This window comes from Lepidothrix coronata, unplaced genomic scaffold, assembly GCF_001604755.1.
Source record: "Lepidothrix coronata isolate B3197 unplaced genomic scaffold, Lepidothrix_coronata-1.0 Scaffold67, whole genome shotgun sequence".
In the NCBI taxonomy this organism is placed as follows: Eukaryota; Metazoa; Chordata; class Aves; order Passeriformes; family Pipridae; genus Lepidothrix; species Lepidothrix coronata.
The window spans coordinates 4,033,783-4,049,521 of NW_016690247.1; the positions used below are offsets into that span (position 1 = coordinate 4,033,783).

The 15,739-nt window shown below is 40.6% G+C and overlaps 1 protein-coding gene across 1 annotated transcript in view; it reads right to left on the reverse strand.

Moving 5' to 3' along the window:
• The window catches only part of TG (thyroglobulin), a 150,386-nt gene that overhangs the window by 63,052 nt on the left and 71,595 nt on the right, over nt 1–15,739 (reverse strand). The window contains exons 40-42 of the mRNA XM_017818269.1: nt 12,145–12,238; nt 8,351–8,510; nt 3,144–3,343 (exon numbers count right to left, since the gene is read on the reverse strand). Coding sequence (XP_017673758.1) covers nt 3,144–3,343; nt 8,351–8,510; nt 12,145–12,238 — 454 coding nt within the window. The remainder of the gene's footprint in view (nt 1–3,143; nt 3,344–8,350; nt 8,511–12,144; nt 12,239–15,739) is intronic.

A 15,739-nucleotide genomic window follows, 5' to 3' on the forward strand; every position in this document is an offset into this window, starting at 1 on the left:
AAACCTAGTGTGCAACTAGTTCAAGCACTCAGTCTTGCAATGCCACTGCCAGAAGGTATCTTTGATGGAACACAACAAAAGAATCCAAGAGCCCATACAATTGGCAGCACTTGGAACATCCTCTGTAAGAAGTGTTGGAAGGGACCTCCAGACGTCATCTGGTCCAACCCCCGTGTTCCAGCAGGGCCCCCTTTGGCCGGTTGCCCAGGACCATGTCCAGATGGCTTTGGAATATTTCCAGGATGGAGACTCCACAACCTCCCTGGGCAACCTAGGCAGGCACTTGGTCACTTCCCTGGGCAACCTGTGCAGATGCTCAGTCACCTTCACAAGTAATGACATGAGAAGGTGACAGAAACTAACTGCATGTGCCATAGGGATGGTTGGATTTTACAGATGGTTTTGGGAGAAATTCTATGAGGCCTGATTGTTTCTCACAAATAACTGAAAGAATATATTTGGGACCTTTAGGGAAACACAATCTTGCAAGGGCCGACAACACCGAGGCGATTCTACACAAACCTGAGCCTACTTAAGACACAACATCAGAAATACCAAATTTGGGTAGGGATGTAGCAAAACTGGGATCAATGGAAAAAAAGTAATCAGAGCTGGTTGATTTGTTTGAGAGGGAGTGAGCCTGGTAAAGGGGAAGAAAAGGAGATGGGAAAAGAGGAAGGAAAGGGGATCTAAAGTGTAGCTAATCACCAGGATCAGGGATATTTATAGTCCATGTCAGACAGCCCTGCACCTGACTGCAGTAGTTTCAGAAGGGCAATAAACCTTCTCTTTCCAGTATTGGTTGATCTGCTTCCATGGCCAGGAGGGACCTAGTGTCTTCTCTTGTGTTGTGTGGAAGAAGGCTGGGAGCTTTCCTCCCGACACCTGCCAGGAATGCCTGGGGAGGACACCTAACATAGCTGCCCTCCACAGCTTCCTGAAATCCATACCATTCTATATCAAAATTACACTGGCAAATAAATCAATTAATCAAAAGATGAAGTCAGATGCCAGGTTAATGCCCTTAAACCGTTTAAAACAAGACCATAATCACGGATACCACTTTTTAATAATCATACTATTGAAAAGTGAAATAAATTATAAAGGGTCCTCATGATAGCTTTTTATTGATTTTGTACAATCTGTTTACAGATCTGTTCCAAAAAAACCCTATTATAGGGCAGACATAGGAAACTCAAAAGCATTTTGCTGTTTCAGGTGCTTGTCTTCTTGTAAAGAAAGTTTCATACATCACACCTCTCTGCATGCTCAGAAACAGTATGGTTTTATCATGCATAGCAAAGACCGAAACAAAGAGCACAAAGCTGACTTTTGCAGAAGAGCTGTACTGCTTCATGGTATTTTCCCTCAGGAAAGCTATATCTGGTATATATTCTCAGTTTTATGATTCTTAGCCTGTGTGCAGCTCCTTTTTTACAGTAAAATTAAAAGTATTCAATGATTTTGGTGTCTGGGAACAAAAGCAAGACACATTTCTTTACAGTAGGTGTTAAGTGAGAAATCTGAGTAAACCAACAGTTGCATTTGGCATCACTTTAATTAAAAACAAAACCTTAAAAAAAAAGGCAATCAAGTATATTTTAAAGCTACAAGCTCCCGCTACTGTTGCTTGCTTTTCATTTTGTCAGTGTACTTCCAAAGAAAACTACATCCACTGTGATGCTGTTAGGATAAATAATTAATACTTCTCTGAAACCACTGGAGATCCTGTTTTTGCCAAGACAGTGGTCTGCACAGTCCCAGGAAGAAAATTGTTGTTACAAACACTAGGTAAGTGGAAAGAACTGATGCACCTGCCTGCTCATTGCACTTGCCACTGTTTTCCATTATTCAATGTTCTGCTGCAGGAGAAAGAATGAGTTTAGACTTTTTTGTAAAAAAGAAAAGATGTAATGTGGAACTTCACTCAGAAGTAACAATAAGCAAAGAGGTTCTTGCATTTCCCTTTCTCAAGTTGCTCAACTGGTAAATTGCACTGTCTCCTGCCACAGCTTTCACAGGGCCCCATCCTCAGCCATGTCAGTAAAGGGTTTGTGATTTCAGAGTAAAAGTAAGATAAAATTGAAAGAAAACGACTCTGGGTCTCCTGGCCAATTAACTGCTATGCCAAGAGCTGAGTAAAAATCTTGGAACTGTGTGAGGAATTATCTGACAATGACACAAAAAACCCCCCAACTACTGAGCAGTGATTTTCATGACTTCCCTTGCCTTCTCCATTAGAGTGATGCAATTAAAATGAACTTACTGAGCCATGGGGATGCAAAAGGCAAGTTATGTTTTCTGAAGCAAGGTCACACTGAAGAAAAATTAAGACGTCATTATTTTCAAGACAAGATTGTATTTAATTGGGCCCTAGGTTTCCTGAACCAAGAATTCTATCCCCCTGCTTACTGTCTGAAGTCAACCCTGCTAGCAGAGAGATCATTTTGTCCAAGTACCATTTCTGCTGGATATATAAACCTCCTCTGATCATTAAGCCTTATTTAGAGCACACGACTCTTATCTTAGGCTGTAAAGAGAAATGACAGTATTGACACTGACAAAACTGATCTCAAAGTCCTGAGATTCAACATGGGAAAGGCTGTAAAAACGTGGATCACTTGGACTGATTGAGAAAGTGGTCTAAGCTGACAGCAAATAACCCCATCAGTAAACACGTTTTTACTCTCTGAAACTTCCTTTTCTTTTAAATGAAATCTGCCATAAGATCTGATAAAAAGATTGGATATTTTAACGTGCAGAAATCTGGCTCATCAGTTTTAGAGTCTAAAGACTGCTGACCAACAAACGTATTTATGGAATGGAAACTAAGCTGTTGTACCTGTAAGTTATGAAACAAGATTATTTATATAATGCACAAAAAACCACAGTGACGAAAACTAGATTCTTACTATGAGTAAATCAAAAACAAAAATGCATCTCTTCTACATCCTGGTGAAGCACTCAGCTCCTGGAGATAACAGTCCCAGGTGAGATGAAAAATAACTATAGCAATAACAGCTCTATTAGTGCTGCCAAAGTATGGATGAAATAAAACCAGCACCCACACACTGAAACATCCTCATCTCTGCATCAACATCCTTTCACAATGAAGTTAAAGCTGAAGCAGGAATGGAACTTACCATCAACAACACCCTCCTGAAAAGGTCAGTATCCGCTGTCTCTGTGAGCAGGTGAATGCTGGTGACATCTGCCCCACCACGGTCAGCTCCCAAAGAAACCCTGCTGGGGTCTCCTCCAAAGCCAGCAATGTTCTGCTGCACCCACTTCAAAGCTGCCAGTTGATCCAAAAGTCCAGCATTCCCACTCGCCTCAGCAGAACCTGTTGTAGAAAATAAAACGGTGCTGAAAAGAAATAAAACTATAAACCTTTGAAGTTTTGACTAAATGTCACATTTTTAGCAGCTCCTGAAGCTGAACTTGGACAAAACTGTTACCATAAGTTAAAAGTCTAAAGTGGTCTCTTCCAAGGTTATCACTTTACAGACTGACTCCATTTCAGTTTTTACCACTCTACCAGGCAGCCCTGGAGGTGCCTCCCTGATGATAGAAAAATAACACTCCAACTTCTAAGCTTCATTAGGACACATCATGGCAGGAGACTTGAACACAGGCTCAGGTATCCACAAATTTAGCCATAAGATTCTTTTTCTACGTAAGTAGCTCGATCTTAGAATGAATTAAAAGCACACAAAAAAATCCGTGTGTTTTCCAGATTCTTGAGTTGGAAGGGACCCATAAAGATCATTGACTGTTTCCCTGGAGTGCACCTAATTGCATGTTTCCTTCCTACATCCCTTTTATACACTTACCCTGTCTGACCAAACATTATAAGTCATAACATCTTGGATTTCTTTACATGCTTCCAGACATTATTTTAAAATGCATATCTCCATCTATATCCTCTGAGATTATCCCATGTCTAACTGATGGAAATCTGATATATATATATATATATCAGAAATATGAATATATAAATACTCATATTTTTGTTAACATGGAAACAAATAATTAATCATGTATTTCACATGCCTAAGTACCAACACTTACTTTTCAACCTCAACAAGTGGTAACCTGATACTTTGATTAATAGGAAACTAATGCTGAAAGCATCTAATGATGCAACCCCCTAGGTAAGGTTAATTTTATATCAACAAAAGCAGAAATAAGTAATTCCTCCACGATCTGTAAGAAAGGAATAGAAAATGATTATTCACTGTCTACTTCTTTATAATCCACAATGAGCCATTTATTTTTAAAGTTTTAAAATTCTCCACATTTAAAACTTGGAGAAAAAAGTCCCACAGGGCAAGACAAAAAAGCCATGAATAGAAAAACAGATGAAACTATTTGTTTCTTCCATTGCCAAGACAAAATAGTACAATTTTAAACTAAGGGTAGGTTCAGAAACTAGTGAATCAAAATCAACAGAGAGTGGAATAAAAAGCTGCCACTTTGTGGAGATGTAGCCCTGTCTTGGGCAAAGAGCAATTGAAAGTTTACATCCTGTGGTAGATATCAATATGCTTACTGTAATGAATTACTGAAGTGTCAAACATACCAGTTTAAGTAGCAGAATAAATACAAAGGAGAACAGATTACTGGTAGCCTTGCAGGGTTTAGAGATACCCACATCATAACAGGCATCACTGTAAGCACCCTTCCAGTAGGGCAGCCAAAAACTAAGTGGAGCAAAAACCAAAAAAAACACAATCTTCCATCTATAGCCATAGTTTCAGATGAACAGTCCAAGCCATACCAGTGAAGCAATGGAGAAAAAGCTTTCCCTGGTCAGTATTTGGGGTTTGTTTTGGTTTAGTTTTAGTTTTTTTCTGCACACCACGACCAGTTCCCAGGGTCCTCAATCCAACAATAAACCCACTCTGTGCTGTTGAAAAGGCAATCTCATTTTAAGGACTTGCTGCATCCCTTGTGAGACATCCCCAGAGGAAGTGAAATCATAGAATCACTTAGGTTGGAAGAGACCCCTAAGATCATCAAATCCAAGTGTTAACCTCCAGGTCCATCACTAAACCACGTCCCCAAGTGCCACAGCTACAAATCTTTTAAATGGTGACTTCACCACTGCCCTGAATTGCCTGTTCCAGTGCTCGACAATCCTTTTGGTGAAGAAATTTTTATACGTAAATCCATGTAGATGTTTTAGCCACACAATTATTATATATATATATATAATATACATTTGTTTAAAATACCACCAATACATGAAACAAAAAGTTCTAAGAGGGAAATATAACCAGTTCCTTTTGCCCTGGCAAAAACCACAACCAGGTTGTGAAATGTACCACACTGGAGAACAGTGGACATTCACAGGAGTTAGACCAAAAGAAACATGTCTGCCAGGAATCTTTTCCACTGCCTTTTTGTAGGAAAAGATTGCATTCCTGAGAACCACAGGAGACTGAAAAGAAACCAGTGTCTTTGTTTGCTTCCTTCTGAACATACAGATGCATTTCTGTTATTACCAAATGGGAGAAGAACAATAGTGCTAAACAAAAGCATGACAATCATTCTGTTTTATATGATTTAATGGAATCTTAAAAGAATCAAACCCAAAAACATGACTGTCTTCTCCATATCCTTGCCATCTGTATCAATGGCAATTCACCTTAATTTTTCTAGATGCAAAGCAAGAGGTAAAGGCACTAGTAAGAATGTGCATCTTCTTTTGTAACATCAATGAGTGACAGCAAATTAAATTAAACACCCTTTGTATGAAGAAGAAAAAGAGCTCTTTCAGTTCTTGAAAAAGCCCTGCCATTGAGATCAGAACAGCTACAGAACTAACAAAAATCCCAACCAAACAAAAGGAAATCTGTTGTTTTCACTGTTCTTCAGTTCCTTAAATATCCATTCGATTTCTTCATTTCTAGTTTTGCAATTTATAACAAGTCAACTTAAGAGGATTCAGCACTTTGCTTAGTTGGACAATGAAATTAATATTACTCACAAGTTCATAACTTTTATTTCTAATTGTAGAGTGTTCTAACAGTCCTGCTGCTAATGTTCCCACAGTCCTAAGGGCGAGCTCCTGCCTCCCTTGAAACTAATGGCTAAACTTCCAAAGGACCAGGATTTGTCTTTCATGAAGAATGAAAAACATCCCTGGAATATCATTAAGGATTTGTTTGAGAAAAATCCTTGTATTACTTGACCCAGACTGCTAACATTCATTGAAAATCCCCAGTGGCTACTGTCATGTGCAGGAGGATTCAAAGATGCTCTATCGACCTGTGGGGGACCAGAATGGGTATGACTGAAAATCCCTGCTGCTGGGAACCCTGATACAAACACACACACTTTATTACCCCCACCCCATGGAGTAAAGGCAACATAGGGGAGATAGCATGTGATACTGAAGGAATTTTTAAGGTTTCCCATGAATATGGAGCTTAGCTTGCTGTTTGGACAACACTCTGATACATGATGTGATTCTTGGGGTTGTCCTGTGCAGGGCCAGGAGTTGAAATCTGATGTTCCTTGTAGGTCCCTTCCAACTCAGGATATTCTATGATTCTAGGATACTAGGATTTTCCTAAATGCACACCAAGGACTTCTCAAAGAGGATGAGGCCAGCAAAGACTGCACTTTTCTTTGGCCACAGCTCCACCATACAAATGAGGAAAAGGTCCCCAGATAGTCCCAAAATGTAATGAACCACCTCTATCTGAAGGTTTGCAGGAATGCCAATCAGGTACAGCAAGCCCATGTCTTGACATTTTGGGACATGTAAGCAGATCCTTACGAAAAAGAGACTGAATAATTTTCCTGATCCCGAAATTACGGACCATCACATAAATACTGGTGTATAATATTCAGCCCCTCCAGCAGTTTCTGTTTAGGAAGAAACCTGGGTGAGGTTCACTGGGCTGAAGGAGGTTAGTGGGTAATGTGTGGGCACTGCTGCGTAATGGAAGCTCCCACGGCACATATCCACACTGCATTTGGCTCTAGACAAAATTAAATTATGGTATCGCTTTCATAAACATCAGGTTTGCACTGATGAAAACAGCGATTTTTTTTTTCCTCACAGATACACCTATAGCCAATTTCTTATCTAAATGAGTAAGGAGCTTTAGTGCCAGATTTCGATACTGAATGAAAGATGGGCTTTGCTGGGAGTGAGCTTTGAACAAAATAGTGAATAGAGAAGGGACAAAATAACCAATAACTGCAGTTATAACCCCAAACTGGGCAAAATCTACCCAGCAGTGAACACTTAAAAGAATCATGATGCAAAGTATGTAGGTCTGGTAATTGCAAACATGGCAAATATAACCTCCTAAAGGTTATAAAGGTATTAAAATGCCCACAAAGAAGACCAAGAATTGCTACAAGACCAATGGAAACAGAGCTCCACTTGGAACTGTTGCATTTTTTCTCCACGTCTCTCTACCTTAGTTCCCCTGCCCCAGGTAGAAGTGAAAGATGGTATAAAGAAAAGTATTCTCTATTTGCTTAAACAGGTAAATCTAATAAAAGTCAAAATGAAAAAAAAAAAAGAAAAAAAAAACAATCCCAAAGAGCAGATGGCACTACCACAAAGGTTTAGGGAGATCCAATGTACATTTTCATGTGTATGTGCCTCTTTGTGATGGGAATTTGTATAATTTTCAATAGCAATTGATATTAGGGGGCAATAGGAGAGCAAAAGTGTCCTTTACACTAGAGTATGGGGAAGAGTTGCAAACACAGAACATGCAGTTAGCATGGAGGGCTAACAGATTCAAATTAAATGTGGCAAGTCCTTCAGAGGAGAAGTCAAGCTGAACTGCTGAGGAACTAACCATCTTTGTGCCATACTTCCATCCTTTCGCATTCTTCTTACCATGAACCTGCAGTTATTCCTCTCTGCCTCTTCCCCACTCTGACATGGGCATAACAGAGCATCAGCAAAATTTTATGGATGGAACAATTTGGAAGTTGGAGTCATTGAAAACCATACCCGCAACGGTAGGCCACTGGGATTAGCAGGAATTTTGATGCCTAACCTATCTTCATGTATGTCTGCAAAACCCAATATCCACAGTTGCATTTGCAAACAGAAGTCTAGCCAGGGCTTTGATACGGATGCTTGAGTTTGGTTTGTTGTCCCTTTGCCTCCAACCCTTCCCCTTTCTCTTCAGATCTAGTCACCACCATTTCTTGACCATTTTTCTTTTCAAAAAAAAAGAAAAAAAACAAATCAGTGAAATATATGGGTTTCTCAAGTTAAAAAACTACTTTAAAAAAAAAAAATCAGAAGCAGAAGTGTTACAGAATGCAATTTATCCCATAGCTGTGTTTGTTCTGGAAATCCATGACTTACCAGTACTAAGGAAGCCAAAGACACCGACCCGGTAGTTTGCAGTCACGACAATGACGTTACCGATGGCAGCGAGGTAGGATCCATCTAGGGTTGTCTTTCCCTCCTCAGCACTGTAACTCCCTCCATTGTGGAAGAACAGCAACACAGACATATTTTTGACCTGCCATGACAACAACCTGGTTACTATTCCTGTAGCCAACTGCTTTTGTCAATCACTGATGAGAACACAAGCATCTTCCCCATTAACATTATCTAAGCCATTTATAGCTCTTTATGAGTGACCATAATGAGGGGGTATCTGGCTATCTGTCTGGAATTCAATGGCTATTGTCCATAATTGTCCACAAATTGTCCACAATTACCTATATACCATTAAAGAGGGCACTCTGTCCAGTATAAGGTGGATCTAATAGCATCATTGTGTTCCACCAGTCAATATCTCCTCTAGGTTAGCCCAAGGCAGCTCCTCTTGCCTTGGCCACTGAGCATGTGGTGGGCTTATCTTTGCTAAAGCATACCTGCTTCACACAAACATTCAGGAAAAGTTCAAACAAGAGGGAAACAGGAGAAGGGCTGCAGCCAGGCAGGAGACCTCAGCACATACCAGCAGGTTACAGTTCTACCAAGATGACAGTCTAAAGAAATACCCTCAGTGAAACATACGGAGGGGTTTTGTTTGAGTTTTTGCCTTTTTTTTTCTTTCCTGCTGAATAAAGCAGAATAACTTGCTCCAATGCTAGAAAGGTTTTTTCAAAGTGTAACCCCAATTTTCCATTTAGCACTTTCATCCCCTATTGCCCACTTTGGGACTATCCTGAAGGAGGCTTCTCTCTCCTCTGCTCAGCAGCAGGTTACACACCCCCACCGTCCCACTTTCTGCATTGGCAGCTGGCGGTGTTTTCTGAAGAAGAGCTGGTGACCCCTGCAGCAGCATCAAAGTGCATCTGGGGTTGGTTTTCCCTGCAGTTAGAGGGCAATGAGCTCTGCTGCTGTTATTTTCTGGATGGAGCTTAGCTAAACACAGCAGCGCCATCTGTTCTGGCAAAGGGTGTCTCCAGCAAAAACATGATTGGCTGTATAGGAGAAGCAGCATCCTGAAAAATTATGGAATAGAAGGCAAACACCCCTCAGCTGCCCTTAATTTTTCACAGCTGTGCACACTCCTCATTTATCTATCTGGTGAATCACTTCAGGGGCTTCTTGTGAACATGACAATGTTACCAAGAAAACCCAAGAAATTGCAAGCACTGAGACTTGCTGCTTTTTCTCATTAACTTCTCCGAATTGAAATTGCCTAATTTGCAGTACCTTGTCTGTGGTTCCCATTTCTGCACTGCACGCAGCACAGAGAGAGATGGAGGTAAAGAAAAAATGAAATAATGTGTTTTCACATGGAAACTCATTCTGAAATACAACCACATAGAGCCATGTCAGCTAAAACAGTATTAACCATCATATTGAGCCTGCTCCATCCCCTCAGTTCACCATGGTTAAGCCTGAGGTTCACACTAAGCATTTCACATGTGTCCACAGCCTCTGTAGCACCATGCCCCCCAGCTGCCCTGTAAATTGCATATTACATTATTCTGAGTGACTTTACCCAATGCTATAGTGATGAAAAGCTTAAGAAATGTTAAGTCAGGCAAAAAAATTTTGAAATGGCAAACCAAAGCCATTTGCAACAGCTGCAACAGATATGGAGTAATTCAGGGGAAGATTTAGCACCGGGACTGTGCACAGTGCCAAGTGTATGGATGTAGCATTCCCATATCTAGTCTGCATCCAGCAATGGGAAGCCCAGCAGCTCCATCATAGTCTCATGACTGCAAGGTCTTAGGTCCCATGTGAAAACCCTAACAGGAGAATGAAGTTCAGCAGCACCAGGAAGTCTGAAAGGCTTCATAATATTCGGAACCATCTTCTCTATCACAGAATCACAGAATGGGTAATGTTGGAAGGGACAACCGGTGGGGTTATCTGGTCCAACCCTCCCTGCTCATCCTTCTGTAAAAAACACTTGGCAGGGATCGATTTAAACTCTACCAAGCCAGGCAACCTACAGTGCTTTTACTACTGCAAAATATTGTTCAGTAAATAATTGAGTGCAATGGGGATGATGCACTAAGGATGGGAATAACATGTGCAGGGGATGGGGTAGGAGGAGAGAGGGTACACTTTCTATTCCTATTTAGTGGAGATTTTAAAATCATGATTGTACAATTAAACTCTTCTTAAATTAAGGCAAAGCACAGCTTTGCTTTGCTAGTGTGACAGGTGGTGATGATTACGGATGGAAAAAATCAGAAGTGCCAGTTTAATTGTGGTACTTGTAGCTACAGAAGCAAAATGAAGTGATGTCATTCACCTTCTTCACTGATTGATACTTTGAGAGTCCTTTGGCAACAGGCATCAGTCCCTGCACTGTGCTCTTGTTGAGGCTCAAAATGCTCCTGAATGACCTCTGCATTCACTGCTTTTCAAGAGATTTTATATTCAATATTTACTAGCTGATTTAACCTTCCATGGGCTGAAAATACATAACTATAGTTCTCTGTGAGTAAAAAATAGAGCTCACCACAAAAAGAGACAGGAAAATGCAATGCTTTCTGCTCCCAACTACTTCTGCAAAACCAGAAGTTTTAGTTCTCTCTTGGGCTGGACTTCTACATGTGAAACTGATTGACTTGATTGGATCTACTTCTACTTTACACCTCTACAAAAGAGGGATTCAGCTCACAGGACCCCCAGGAGAAGAGACAAGCCTATTTAGTCTATCAGATGGTAGAAAATACAATGCTTTCAAAAAACTATTTTGAAAGCAGCTCTTAAGCATAGATGGCAAACTGCCTGGGACAGTGACCTGATGGTTTCAATAAGCGGTGACTGCACTTGAGGCAAAATGACAGTCTGATGCTGCAGGGAGAAGACAGACTGCTGGTCTCTCTGATGATTAAAACGGGCCTGCAAGGCACTCTCTGTGCTGCTGTCAGATAGCTAGACCAGCTCTTTCCAGACATGAAGTATGACAGACTTATAAATTTCTACTATAACTACCATCACCTTCTGAAAATTTCCAGTACTGTGGAAAGAAACAGTTCCTGTCTCTGAGCCCGCTCTTCAATGAGATTCATATGTTATTCAGCAGCTTTATCCCCAGCCCCCCAGGGACTGGCCAATCATTTTAGCTTGGCTTTAACTTGAAGCTTTCTTTTATATCTTTTAGAATGAGAAAATCAAGAACTTTCAAATGACGATTCCTCACATTGTACCAGTGGCCCAGTCATTTTTGAAACGTCTATTTTTATGCTCTGTGAGCTATCCACAAATCTAGCATTGCTTTGCCACTCTCATTCCTCAACAGATCTCCCACAAATGTCAACAGGGGAACAGTAAATATGAGGGTGAAAGAAAACCATCAGCAGCTCCCTGACTGGTGGCAAGTGTTGATGTATTGTCTCACGTTATTGTCTGCTGGACAGTTGATCTCATTGCAGGAACATTGCCATTTCTATCCCTAATTTCTCCACCTTTGCCCCCACCTTCTTCTTGTCCTTTGTTTCTCTCTTTGTCTGTCTCTTTTTTCTAGCTTTTTAGTACGCTTTCCTCCTGGTTACCCAACACGGCTCATGGAAAGTCTGCAGGGAATACTCTTGCACTAGTAAAAACACTAGAGTGCCTAATTTAACTTTGCAGGTTCTGTGAACACAGGAAAAACAAGCACTCATGTCAGTTAAATTACTTTGAAAAAAGACAGTGCTCAGCTAAAAAAAAAATTCTACTTGTCTCCTACTTACAGAGGTGGCAGGAACAAAGATGTTCAGATACAGGCAGTCTTCACTGACAGACTGTGGTGGGGCCTCTCCATCTCCTGGTTGCCAACACGCTGCCCTAGAGACACCAATTGAGAAAGCTACAATAAAAAGGCTTGTACTCTTTTTCCACTGGTGTTATTTCCTTATATTTTGATGCATTAGCTTAATAAAATCATTAAATCTGCAGATCTCAATCACATTTAAAACTGTGCCCACCTATATTTTAGTAACAGGTATGTAGATTTGTACACACATACACAGTGCAATGTATTTGTATGTCAAGAGTCCTTCCTCAGAAATCCTGTCCCATTTTAAAAAGCTAAGAACTTGACAATATGTTTTCAAAAAACTCACGCTTTACATAAACTGCACAAAATTATCACCAGCTGCAAGGGGAGCAGAGCTGGGGGTCTCAGGCACAGATCTCCCCTGCTACTGCCTGCACAACTATATAATCCACTCTTTTGATGAAATGTCAGTTATTTATTTTAATTTCTAATAGTCTGTGGGCTACATATATTTTGATTAATTTTCTAATGGTCTGTGGGCTCCATTTCTTTATGTTTAATTTATTTTCTAATGGTCTGTGGGAAAATACAGTAAGTTTAAAATTTTAATGCATTTTTAAAATCTCTTTGCTTTAAGTAGCAAAGCAGACCATTAACAACGCCAATCAATGTTAAAAGTGACCTTGTAACAGAAGTTCAGGAGCCAAACACGTACAGAAAACCATTCTCTGGCCATCATCTGAATGAGAGTCATATGCTCAAGCATATCAAGTATAAGAATCAAGTGGATGAATTTTGCAGTTCAGTAATAAGCTACTTTGAAGCCAGTTCCTTCTACTTTACAGCCATATTTGTATCAGACAATGAGTTATGGAAAAACATCACAATTTATTAGAGAAAAAGCAAAAAGAGGCTAAGGAAAGATGGTAATATTTCAGAGAATTGTTTCTAAATTATTTTAATACCTTTGTAAAATTTTACCTTGAAGGTGTGAAGAAATTAATAGAAAACCACAAAGAAAAGGACCAGATTTAATGGAATTCTACAATTTTTTTCCATAAGGGAGATTCCTAAGATGGTGATATCACTCAACAGCTTTCCCACTGACATAGAGAATCACATCATCTCCAACCAAAACTGCTAAAGCCATTTTAGGCAGAGAAAATATGAATTCCCAGGTAGGAATCCTGCCAGGACAACAGGTCTAACACTACTAATCATACAGCTTTTCCACAGGGCAGCAGGAATCATCACCCATGATCACAGCTTTTTTTTTGTCCAGCTCCCAGAAGCTCTTCATGCTGGGACCGACTCCAGGGAAAGGCTGCCACCTGCCGAGGCAAGTCCACAGCTCTTCCAGCAGCTGGAGACTTCAATAGCTGGATGGGGGTTTTAGTTGGGTTGGGTTGGGTTGGGTTTTTTTAAGTCTTTTATCAGGTCCAGGGTGATAAATAAATGTTTCTCTTCCATCACTAATAGTACTGTGCTCTTATGAGTTTATTATATACAAGTATTGAGCGACATTATTATAGAATCCTAAAAAAATCAACACTTTCTATACATACAGAGAGTGAGGTCTCTCCTATTCTCCAAGTGAAAAGTCAAATAATTATGTTTTTAACTGGTCTACTCTGGCCTCCAATTGGGAGGTCTGGAGACACACTATCTTTAACGCTGCTGATGCTTTTGAGAAAGGACGCAGGATCACTCTTGAGGAGAAAAGACAACACAGAAAGAATTGTGTCTTGCAGAATATACCACCTAAAGAGTCTTTCTGCTGTGCCTTTTGCAACTGGACGTGTCTATCACATATTGGCCTTTTTAACCACCAGCATGCTTGTAACAAACGTGGGTAGAGCCCTCCCCAAATCTTCATTAGCAAAGCCTGGCCATGATAACCTTAAATTAATAATAGAAGATAATGGCCAAATTCTTCATTGGACTAAGAAAGCACTGTGAATTCAAAAGATAGGAACAGATTAACTAAGGTCCCTAAATTTGTTTTCAAAACCAGCCAGGCTGCTCATTGCAACACCAGGTCTTCAAAGGGAGACCACAGAGGCAGATAGGTCTCACCAAAGCCCTACAGACACCACACTGTGGCTGCGGACACCAAGAGCTCGTGCTGTCTGTGCTAATTTAACATCACTGTGAACCTGAGAAAGCAAAAAGCCACGTCCCACCAGACTTATCCAATGTACATGAGGTTGTGGCTACTGTGGTTATGCTGTTAACACCTCCGCAGGTCAGGTGCAACCTGAAGGACAAGATCAACACAGGCCAGATGCTCTTTCAACTCCCCAAGAAAACAAATGCCACATCTCTTTTCACTCAGTTCATCAAAGACTTTGCTAGAAACCTCTGGAGACAAATCCTGAGTAAAGGAGGGACCAAATAGATTCCACACAGCTGATAGGTGTCTAAATCTGTAGCCTCAGAGTGTGTTTCCACCAAAGCAGGTGGTGATTCATGTCAGGCCTGCAGGCCCTCATCCTCCCAGATCCCTTGTAAAACCTCCTATTTCCTTAACCATGAAGCTCCTGGTCAGATTTGTTTGCTCAAGTAGTTCATCACTAACCACATGAGGACCACTCTTGGTGCCAGGAATTGAACAGGACTGCATGGCTCTGTGTGCATGATCTCAATAGACCTCAGGTCCATATTAGCTGCCTGGGAAGCTCCTGAGCTGCTAACCCCAGCTCTCAGCCCTGATTTCTCCAACTTCCTCTACAGAAAGTTCATGTAGTCCTTTAACAAGTTCTCTCCTTCTGACTGTTCTGCATCTTTGATCTCCCGGTTCTTGTTTCTATCATTATTTTTTCCTTGCAGCTATTCATGTCTGCCGTGAAACAGTCAGCAGGGATGCACTGTGAGAAAGGTCCTATAAGAAACACTCCACTTTCAAAGCTTATAGCTGGTTTCTTGTTGTTGCTGCATTTTTATTTGCTTTGGGGTTTTTGTAATCCACTGTCCTGACATGTTCCACAGCACTGGTATTCTAAGCAGTGTCACCTAAACGCTCTTTTCTTTAGGAAACAGACACAATTTGTCATTTTGTTTCCCCAATGCAACAAAATTAAGACTCCTATTGTAAGACTAAATTAAACACAAACATGCACACAAAGGTGATGTCTGTAGAGTGCCTCTAACCTAAACTCACCAAACAGAGATGCCTGTAGAGCTCTGGAGAGCAGGGACAGCCAACTAGAAACACTAGATAGAGGCACTTAGGAGAAATTTAGCCCATCTGTTAAAACAGTTCCTAGCACTCTTTCCATCTTAAGGCATTACCTAAATGTTTATAACTTCTGTATTTCTGTCCAAGCCATTTAGCAAGTATTTGCCTTTTAATAGTTTTTGGACAGAAAAGATTTTCTGGGTCCTTCAGCCTGATCTCCTGGACACAACTAGGCAGAGAATTTCTATATGAGGCCCACAGCTTCCGGTTGTACGGCCAGTCTTCGCGAGCGAAGATTTGGGAAAGGTCTTTACCCTTCGAGCCTGCTGTTTGACTAAATGTCTACAAATTTATGGCTCAGTAGGAGCAAAATATATTTGTATAAATATCA